This window comes from Salmo trutta, chromosome 2 (genome assembly GCF_901001165.1).
Source record: "Salmo trutta chromosome 2, fSalTru1.1, whole genome shotgun sequence".
Lineage (NCBI taxonomy): Eukaryota > Metazoa > Chordata > Actinopteri > Salmoniformes > Salmonidae > Salmo > Salmo trutta.
This window is the reverse complement of record NC_042958.1, coordinates 15,106,948-15,117,727: the sequence shown is the minus strand read 5'-3', so window position 1 is coordinate 15,117,727 and position 10,780 is coordinate 15,106,948. Positions and strand designations below refer to the sequence as shown.

The window sequence follows — 10,780 nt, the reverse complement described above, 5'->3', positions numbered from 1 at the left end:
TAAGATCAGGGATATTGTCTCTGCATATTGAAACATGTCGGTATTGTGGTGAAATGGAAGAGGAAAGACAATGTAACTATTGTGACCTCGAAGAAATAGAGAATGAAACTAATTGTATCCTCTATTGCCCTTTGTACCACGATATATGCTTGATCTTATTCCAGAAAGCACACCAGATATACCCTTGCATTATGTGGCTGAGTGAAGAGGAGAAATTGAAATGTTTTTGTCTGTTGTATATTTCACTTTACAGAATATTTAGACAAAGCCTGGAATAAAAGAAAAAGGGCTATCTATAATTAAATGATAAAAATATTTAGCTTCTATGTGGTAAATGGCACGTGTGTATATAGATTGTGTATAGGATTGTCTCCCACATGAATCTTCTCTTTGTGCCTGACTGCGTTCAAATGCCTTCTGTTTCATTTTTCTGTATTTTTTCTGTATGTATGTATGTATGTATGTATGTATGTATGTATGTATGTATAATATATTTTTTACTGCTCTAGGGACATAATTATTGTTTGGATAACCTTATTTACTATTATGTATTGATTTCTATCTTACATTTTTTCACTCTTTATGCGATGCACACTGATTATCACTGAATTATCTCAGTGAATTATTGTAATGTTTGTTTGTGTCAATTAATCCAATAAGGGATGGGTTGCCAACTGATGATTTGACACGAAAATCAAATGTAATCCATTCATGTCATTCATTCCTGTCATTCATTCCTGTCATTCATTCATTCATTCATTCATTCATTCAGTATTCAGACCCTTTGCTATGAGACTCGAAATTGAGCTCAGGTGCATCCTGTTTCCATTGATCATCCTTGAGATGTTTCTACAACTTGATTAGAGTCCACCTGAGGTAAATTCAATTGATTGGACATGACTTGGAAAGACACACACCTGTCTATATAAGGTCCCAGAGTTGACAGTGCATGTCAGAGCAAAAACCAAGCCATGAGATTGAAGGAATTGTCTGTAGAGCTCCGAGACAGGATTGTGTCAAGGCACAGATCTGGGGAAGGGTATTAAAAAATGTCTGCAGCATTGAAGGTCCCCAACAACACAGTGGCCTCCATCATTATTAAATGGAAGAAGATTGGAACCACCAAGAGCGGGCCGCCCGGCCAAACTGAGCAATTGGGGGAGAAGGGCCTTGGTCAAGGAGGTGACCAAGAACCCAATGGTCACTCTGATAGAGCTCCAGAGTACCTCTGTGGAGATGGGAAAACCTTCCAGAAGAACAGCCATCTCTGCAACACTCCACCAATCAGGCCTTTATGGTAGTGGCCAGACGGAAGCCACTCCTCAGTAAAAGGCACATGACAGCCCGCTTGGAGTTTGCCAAAAGGCACCTAAAGGACTCTCAGACCATGAGAAACAAGATTATCTGGTCTGATGAAACCAAGATTGAACTCTTTGGCCTGAATGCCAAGCGTCACATCTGTAGGAAACCTGGCACCCCCCCTATGGTGTGTGAAGCATACCACTGTTGTTTTTCAGGGGCAGGGTCTGGGAGACTAGTCAGGATCGAGACAAAGATGAACGCAGCAAAGTACAGAGAGATCCTTGATGAAAACCTGCTCCAGAGCTCTCAGGATCTCAGACTGGGGCGAAGGTTCACCTTCAAACAGGACCATGACCCTAAGCACACAGCCATGACAACGCAGGAGTGGCTTTGGGACAAGTCTCTAAATGCCTTTGAGTGGCTTATCCAGAGCCTGGACTTCAACCTCTGGAGAGACCGTAAAATAGCTGTCCAGCAACGCACCCATCCAACCTGACAGAGCTTGAGCGGATCTGCAGAGAAGAATGGGAGAAACTCTCCAAATACATTTGTGACAAGCTTGTACCGTCATACCCAAGAGGACTCGAGGCTGTAATCGCTGCCAAAGGTGCTTCAACAAAGTACTGAGTAAAGGGTCTGAATACTTATGTAAATGTAATCTTTCATATTTTTTTTTCCTGTTTTTGCTTTGTCATTATAGGGTATTGTGTGTGTAGATTGATGAGGGAAAAAACAATTTAAGCAATTTTAGAATAAGGCTGTATTGTAACAAAATGTGGAAAAAGTCAAGGGGTCAGAATACTTTCCGAATGCACTGTATTTCTTTCAGGATCTTGAGAGAATAAATGCACGGTTAGGGAACGTCTGTGAAGGTGGCAGTGCTATCTTTATCAGCATCATAAAAGCTGATAGCATTTCAATCACAAAATATGCATCCAAGCCGAACTGAAATCTTATCAAAAACATGTTGGGTCTTTTTAATAGCTTTTAATTTTCTAAAAACCGGTCAAACTGATGTCATTTGGAAATTTTCACAAAAAATCTTTCCAGTTTTATTTTTGTTATAGAATTTGCTCCCCTGGCCCTACATGTCTTTGCTGCAAAAGAAGCAGAGATGAAAGACAAAACAAACTTTACCGATGCCAAGTAGATTGAAGCATTCATTCTATGGATTTATTACATTTTGGTAAAGGGTTTACTTAGGCTTCTAGGTCAATTAGTAATGACAGTAGAGAAGCTGCATATGGGCCTATCTAATTACAAACAAGTTGACTAACAAATAACCTACCAAAATGTTGGAAATGATAAGCAGAAACAGGCCTATATAAAAAGGCCTGTCCAAAAATAGTTCCGCCACATGACTGTCGGCCCACAGTGCATTTTCTATATTTGCGGGTTGGGTCGGGGGCAGGCCTCAGATTTTATATTTGGGCGGTTGCGGATGTGTTAGTGAAGGTGAAGGTGAACAAACAGCAGAACCGCACTTCACGTGTGTGAGCGTGTGTAAGTGTTAGTGTGTATCAGACGTAGCGTTTGTTCTCCTCCAGGTAGTTGTAGGGGTCTCCCTCGAAGGGCAGGGGCGGAGGGTGGTTGTAGATACCCATGAGGAAGATGACGATGGTGCCTGCTGTCATGACTGGGGTGACCAGGAACAGACACAGACGGTCCACCGTACGAGCTATACCACTCCAGTTATCCTTCTCCTACAGGGGGGAGCAGGGAGAAGGCGAGAGGGGGGGTCAGCAAGCAGTGCATTCATGTATGTCATGATCACCATTGTTGAGCCGTAATGACACACTAACACACTAGTGACTGAAGCCTTTGTTACAGACCCAAGTCCCACTGGGGAATTTAACATGAATAGGATAATACATTGTATTATATCTCATGTTCTGTGCCTCCCTCCTCCTTTTCCCCTGCCCCTCCCCCACCCCCTCTTTCTCTCCATCTCCCCCCTCCTGTCTTACCTCGTTGTAGTCATTCTTGTCATGCATGTGTTTGACGATGTAGTTGGCTCCATCCACACCAGGCTTCATCTCAGAGTACAGCTGCTCTGTCACCTCTCCATCTGACTGGGGCTTCACAGCTACACGCACACAAAGTAAGGAATCATATACCTTCCCGTACATAACATTTACTATAGAAGATTGTGCATTTTCATGTGTCTGTTCTCTGTGCCTATATATGTGTGTCTGCTCTGTGTACCTGCCGCAGGTGTAGCCCGTGTGGCCAGCCCATGTCTCTCAGACTGTTTCTCAAACATCAGCTCGCTGCGTGACTTCACACTGTAGTACTCCTCCGCCTTAGCAATGTAACCAACGGAGCTAGATCGCCTTGGCAACGCCCCCTCCCAGCTAGACTCTGACTCTGCAGGGCGGGACATCCGCAGCAGGCGGGGCAACCTCTCCAGGAAGAACTAGTGGAGAGGACACAGACACACACAGAGACACGAACACAGAGACACACACACACACAGACACACAAAACCATGTCACATTTTAGTTTAAATTGCAGTTGCAGGCATTCATGGAGTAACGGTTAGGCCTGCTCTACTCCTTGTGTAGTCTGTGTGTACCTCTCTAGTCCACTCTGTCATGATGTGTGTACTGGGGCTCCTGAAGTGCAGGTTGAGGACCACCACACAGTGCAACACCACCACCGTAACCAGAACCATGATGAACATCAGATACCTACACGCACGCACACACAGACAAAAGACACAGACACAAATATCATGAGGATTCTTATCAAAATCAAACAACTGGTACCTGACAGTTTGCAACACAAACACACAAACAGTATGTCTATGAAACACAAACACATACAAAAGGGTGGGTGTGTGTCCTACTTGACAATAAGTGGTATAGCCATGGAGGTCTCCGGCAGTCTCTGTGAGATCAGCAGCAGGAACACAGACTGAGCCAGCAGCACCGAGATGGACAGAGTCATCTTCTCCCCACCTAGACACACACACACAGTAATCACTGTGGACGTAGTGTGGTAGTTAGGTAGTGAGGTCAGGGTTCATGGTAGAGGTAAGTGATAAGAGGTTAAGGGGTATACTTACTGTCAGCTGGTAAGTAGTAGACCAGTGTAGCCATGAAGGAGATGAGGACAGAGGGGATTATGATGTTGACGATATAGAACAGAGGTTTGCGTTTGATGATGAGATAGAAGGTGATGTCCTGGTGCTTGTTGCTCTCTATAGGGATATTCTTATAGGTGTTCCTACGGGCCGGTTTATGGATGATCTCCCACTCTCCATTCTCTATAGGGGGAGGGAGGGATGAGAGGGAGCGAGTAGTGAAAGAGAGGTTTATATTCTGGCATGAGAGAGCGAGAGAGCGAGAGAGAGAGAGAGAGAGAGAGAGAGAGAGAGAGAGAGTACCTGTGAACCCTGCAGGGTCTATGATGATCCACTCCACCTTGTAGGACTTGTCATTTTCTGGCTCCTCTTTCAGCTGCATGGTGATCTCCTTAGCATTGTAGGTCAGGGAGCTGCATCATGGGAAACAGAGTTTATGTGTGTGTGTGCATGCCTGCGTTTGTGTGTGTGTGGGGGGGGGATCAGACCCTTCCTTACGTGAACTTGAGAGTGCAGTTCTGCCAGTCGAAGGGGAAGTAGTTGACGTTGATGGCACAGGAGGATCTGAAGATGGCTGGCGGCAGCCAGTACACATAGCCATCCGGATAGATCAACACGTTACAGTAGTACGCCACCTGGAACTGGGCATCGTTACTGACACACACCCAGAGCAATATATTAGAGTAGGAAACCGTCTGGAACTGGGCATCGTTACTGACACACACCCAGAGCAATATATTAGAGTAGGAAACCGTCTGGAACTGGGCATCGTTACTGACACACACCCAGAGCAATATATTAGAGTAGGAAACCGTCTGGAACTGGGCATCGTTACTGACACACACCCAGAGCAATATATTAGAGTAGGAAACCGTCTGGAACTGGGCATCGTTACTGACACACACCCAGAGCAATATATTAGAGTAGGAAACCGTCTGGAACTGGGCATCGTTACTGACACACACCCAGAGCAATATATTAGAGTAGGAAACCGTCTGGAACTGGGCATTGTAAGACAGGGGAGAAAAGGATAACAGACCCAGAGAAGATGAGGGTGTGTGTTACTTGTTCTCTAGGACGATCTCCGGCAGCCACACCATGCTGGGTGGGAGGCGCAGGACATCGATATCATCAAACTCAGTGGTGTTCCAAGACAGCCTGGTGTCATACCAGCCCTGGACACACACAGTGAATAATGTGAGTGTGTATGTGAATAAGAAACTGTTATAGATGTATTACATTTATAAAGATACACAGTGATAAGACCAACTGGTTGAAATAAAGCAGAAGAATATACTTACATGTTCCATCCACACATTGGTCAGCAGAGTCTCAGTTACCTCTTTCTACGGAGAGAGTGAGAGAGAGAGAGAGAGAGAGAGAGAGAGAGAGAGACCAGGCAGTGTCTGTTTTTCTACATTCTCCAGGTTGTTCAGGCTGACTGGATCATGGTCCTCTTTGTGACATACAGTTCCAGTCAAAAGTTTGGACACACACACAGGGTTTTTCTTTATTTGTACCATTTTTTACATTGTAGAATAATAGTGAAGACATCAAAACTATGAAATAACATATATGGAATCATGTAGTAACCAAGACAGTGTTAAACAAATCAAAATATATTTTATATTTGAGATTCCTCAAAGTAGCCACCCTTTGCCTTGATGACAGCTTTGGCATTCTCTCAACCAGCTTCATGAGGTAGTCACCTGGAATGCATTTCAAATAACAGATGTGCCTTGCTAAAAGTTAATTTGTGGAATTTATTTCCTTCTCAATGCATTCGAGCCAATCAATTGTGTTGTGACAAGGTAGGGGTAGTTTTCAGAAGATAGCCCTAATAGGTAATAGACCAAGTACATATTATGGCAAGAACAGCTTAAATAGGCAAAGAGAAACGACAGTCCATCATTACTTTAAGACATGACGGCCAGTCAATACGGAGCATTTCAAGAACTTTGAAGGTTTCTTCAAGTGCAGTTGCAAAAACCATCAAGCTCTATGATGAAACTGGCTCTCATGAAGACCGCCACAGGAAAGGAAGACCCAGAGTTACTTATCCTCTGCTGCAGAGGATAAGTTCATTAGAGTTACCAGCCTCAGAAATTGCAGCCGAAATAAAAGTAACAGACACATCTCAACATCAACTGTTCAGAGGAGACTGTGTGAATCAGGCCTTCATGGTAAAATGTCTGCAAAGAAACCACTGCTAAAGGACACCAAAAAGAAGAAGAGACTTGCTTGGGCCAAGAAACACGAGCAATGGACATTAGACCGGTGGAAATCTCTCCTTTGGTCTGATGAGTCCAAATTTGAGATTTCTGGTTCAAACTGCCGTGTCTTTGTGAGATGCAGAGTAGGTGAACGGATGATCTCCGCACGTGTGGTTCCCACCGTGAAGCATGGAGGAGGTGGTGTGATGGTGTGGGGGTGCTTTGCTGGTGACACTGACACTGACACAGTACGGAGAAAAAAAATGTATGAAATGTATGCATTCACTACTGTAAGTCTCTCTGGATAAGAGTGTCTGCTAAATGACTAAAATGTAAATGTAAATGTACTGTCTGTGGTTTATTTAGAATTCAAGGCATACTTAACTAGCATGGCTACTACAGCATTCTGCAGCGATACGCCATCCCATCTGGGTTGCGCTTAGTGGGACTATCATTTGTTTTTCAACAGGACAATGACCCAACACACCTCCAGGCCGTGTAAGGGCTATTTGACCAAGAAGGAGAGTGATGGAGTGCTGCATCAGATGACCTGGCCTCCGCAATCCCCCAAGCTCAACCCAATTGAGATGGTTTGGGATGAGTTGGACCGCAGAGCGAAGGAAAAGCAACCAACAAGTGCTCGGTATAAGTGGGAACTTCTTCAAGACTGTTGGAAAAGCATTCCGGGTGTAGCTGGTTGAGAGAATGACAAGAGTGTGCAAAGCTGTCATCAAGTCAAAGGGTGGCTACTTTGAAGAATCTAAAATAGAAAATATATTTTGATTTGTTTAACACTGTCTTGGTTACTACATGATTCCATATGTGTTATTTCATAGTTGTGATGTCTTCACTATTATTCTACAATGTAGAAAATTGTAAAAATAAAGAAAAAACCCTTGAATGAGTAGGAATGTCCAAACTTTTGACTGGTACTGTACATCCTTGAGGATCAGACTGGGCTATTAATAACACACACACACACACACACACACACACACACACACACACACACACACACACACACACACACACACACACACACACACACACACACACACACACACACACACACATGGGGGCAGAGGACCCAGAAAAACCACAGATACGCATACCAGTCACAAACACATTGACACACACACACACACACAGAGTGGTCATACCAGAGAGATGAGGTTGGAGAGTGTGAGGGCGATGTACACAACGACAGCTTCACCCTGTTTTTCTACGGGCCGGAGGTCCTTGTTGTAAGCCTTCTCCTTGAACAGGTGTTGAATCAACCGCTCTTCCTCATTCCTGGCCAAACACTCTGACACACACACACAGGAGTCAATGCACAGATACATTCATTATAGGCTTCGAACAGCAATATTCATTTGATTGAATAATAGGGTACTTGTATTAAATAGCACACATAGTAGCCTCAATCCAATGGAGAGTAGCCCTTTCCTGCAGTCAAATGACCTAGTGGCCTCATGGGTCGAATGTTATTCATACTTTTCATAATTAATAAACATAAATAAATCAAATAAATAATGAAAATCCAGTGTTTCTATGTCAGTTTTGTTATATTTCAGTCTTATGTGACATACAGTATATAAAGTGTAATATTGGGATGCAAACTCAAAATGTAATACATTTCAACTCTATATCTGACATGGTACAGGCGTCTTCTTTTTTTTAAGCCCATAACCATGTGTTTGAGGTGTATACTTTTGTTTCATGGTAGATTTGTTTAATACTACCAAGAAACACTGTGACTGATTTAGCCCACTGCAGTAAAAGGTTTTAAGAAGTCTTGGACATTGAACCAGTGTGTGTAGTAAATCACTGGCCTAATACTGGTCATAACTCACTTTTAGGCTACAATTAGGCATCGGCTACAGAAAATATAGTCTACTTTCAATAGAACATGTTGGAGGATAAACGTTATTTTGGGAATAAATAGTCCTAATTGAACAAAAACAATATATCCAAAATGCTCACAAGAAAAAAATAAAACGTTACACTTCAACGGACTTACCGGTTACAAGGACCGCGAATAGAACCAGAGCTCCCGGTCCCAATAAACGGCGGTTCATGGCTGTTCGGCACCGGACAGACTCTGGAACTTAGAAAAAGTTATCCATTCTCTCCTTGTGCTCGTGACGTGACCCCCGGAGCCGTGAGTGGCGGGAACAGGTGGAGACACAGGCCGGGATTGGCACGCAATCCCCCACTTCCGCCACAGAGATACAGGATAGGGGGTAGGGTGTGTGAGAGACAGAAAGTATGTAAGGGGACACAGGACACTTATGAGCTTTGCTTCACTAATGTGTGGCCTTCCAGGCAATGCATTTACAGAAATGGTTCCTGCATTACAGATACATTCATTGAGGACTGCAGAATATAAAGAGCAATTACAGGCCTACTGAGTCCCTATACAGTACTGTAGGTTTTGGATGGGTAAGTTGGATGTGTATAAAACTCCCTCATTTTAATGTACCTCCCTGTGAGCTTTGTCTACTACAGCCTCTGCTGAGAGGTCTCGAACTTGGATAACGGGTCAGGTTCTGGTTGCTGGTTCAAACCCCGCTCCAGTTGTTCCCACTACAGGAGGACTGTAGGAGTTTCAATCAAATGATGAATACACTGATCATCTGACCAGTCAATATTAATACAGTGATGAATACACTGATCATCTGACCAGTCAATATTAATACAGTGATGAATACACTGATCATCTGACCAGTCAATATTAATACAGTGATGAATACACTGATCATCTGACCAGTCAATATTAATACAGTGATGAATACACTGATCATTTGACCAGTCAATATTAATACAGTGATGAATACACTGATCATCTGACCAGTCAATATTAATACAGTGATGAATACACTGATCATCTGACCAGTCAATATTAATACAGTGATGAATACACTGATCATCTGACCAGTCAATATTAATACAGTGATGAATACACTGATCATCTGACCAGTCAATATTAATACAGTGGACAGTAAAACAGCGGCAGCCCACTGGACACACACTGGTTGAATCAATGTTATTTCCACGTAATTCCAATTAAATTACATTGAACCAAAGTGGAATAGACATAGAATTTATGTCCGTGCCCAGTGGGAGGACTTGACATTAACTTCTTTAGACGCTTGTCCCTCTGACATGCAGGACAGATTTTTTACTTGGCCGAAAGCTGAAGTCACTTGTCCCAACAAGAAAAAAAGGTATGTAACACCATTGGCTAAAAGGGTGACTGAAAATGAGTGAAGTACATAGGAGAGATCTGAAAAATAATCTGTGCTTGCCCATAGAAGATGTTATCGCCCCCTAACGGCCATCCCCCCAAAAGTTTTAAATAAATAAATAAAAAGACAGCTACACATTTGGGGAGGGATGAGAGGAATCATGACATTGAACAAAGATATTCAGGGAGTGGTTGAAATTTACACAATTGTTACCCAGAGGAAAATGTATGTTTTTTTAAATTTCAGTCAGGGGAGGGTTTAGTATTTTTTGTTTAGTCCACTGGATGGTCATGTAATTTGTAATCAATTAACAAACCTAACGCAATAGTAAATCTAAGCTCTGGCGGTAGCGCTAGGGGTGTGTCAGAAATATGTTTAGCTATTTTCACAACCAATAATGATCAGCGCAGTGCTGTGTAACCCGTGCTGCACCGCGGTAGCTCTGCTTTGTGTGTGATTGATACCAAAAGACGTGGACTTTGGAGATCAGGTTGTTTTAACGTATCAGCGTTCTCTCTAAAGCCTCCAAACGAAATGACGAACATTTGTAGAGCACAAATATATTCTGCCAATATCATCCTAAAAAGTACAATAACAATTGAATCTTGACAATCCCATCCCCTTATGAGTAAACTAAATGTACAACACAATTCACGAACAAAACACTGTCATGACTTTGTGCTTAAAGAAATCGAACTTTTCTGAAGACAGAAAAAGCGGGCCTATGTAACAAGGTTGGTTATGTTTCCACTTGCCTCTAAAGAAATGTGTACTTAATGTTCAAGCATTCGTATTGGTTGGTTCAACTGATGACAATAAGGTGTGTTGTGATTGGCCCCGCTTGCAGATAGGGGGAGCTCGCGAACGTCAGGTCTTCCCAGTATGAAAATGTGATGCAAGGGGTAGGTCACGTTCTGAATACTGTTTTATAT

General features: G+C 42.9%; 1 protein-coding gene across 1 annotated transcript; it reads right to left on the bottom strand.

Moving 5' to 3' along the window:
- Positions 1-2,263: 2,263 nt before the first annotated feature.
- On the bottom strand, positions 2,264-8,790 carry chrnd (cholinergic receptor, nicotinic, delta (muscle)). Its single transcript, XM_029696038.1, has 12 exons — positions 8,621-8,790; positions 7,761-7,906; positions 5,689-5,733; positions 5,453-5,562; positions 4,886-5,041; positions 4,691-4,800; positions 4,370-4,570; positions 4,151-4,262; positions 3,878-3,992; positions 3,508-3,718; positions 3,270-3,388; positions 2,264-3,005 (listed from the first exon to the last, which is right to left on the bottom strand). The coding sequence occupies exons 1-12, from the start codon at positions 8,676-8,678 to the stop codon at positions 2,823-2,825; spliced, it is 1,566 nt and encodes a 521-aa protein (XP_029551898.1). The 5' UTR covers positions 8,679-8,790; the 3' UTR covers positions 2,264-2,822.
- Between the last annotated feature and the right edge of the window lie 1,990 nt (positions 8,791-10,780).

Excerpts from the sequence above, each read along its gene's own strand:
- chrnd (XM_029696038.1), bottom strand. The coding sequence starts at position 8,678 with ATGAACCGCCGTTTATTGGGACCGGGAGCTCTGGTTCTATTCGCGGTC. Across the intron at positions 5,734-7,760 it reads TCTCCAACCTCATCTCTCTG|AAAGAGGTAACTGAGACTCT; the intron begins GTATGACCACTC and ends CTCTCTCCGTAG. Across the intron at positions 3,993-4,150 it reads GCTATACCACTTATTGTCAA|GTATCTGATGTTCATCATGG; the intron begins GTAGGACACACA and ends GCGTGCGTGTAG.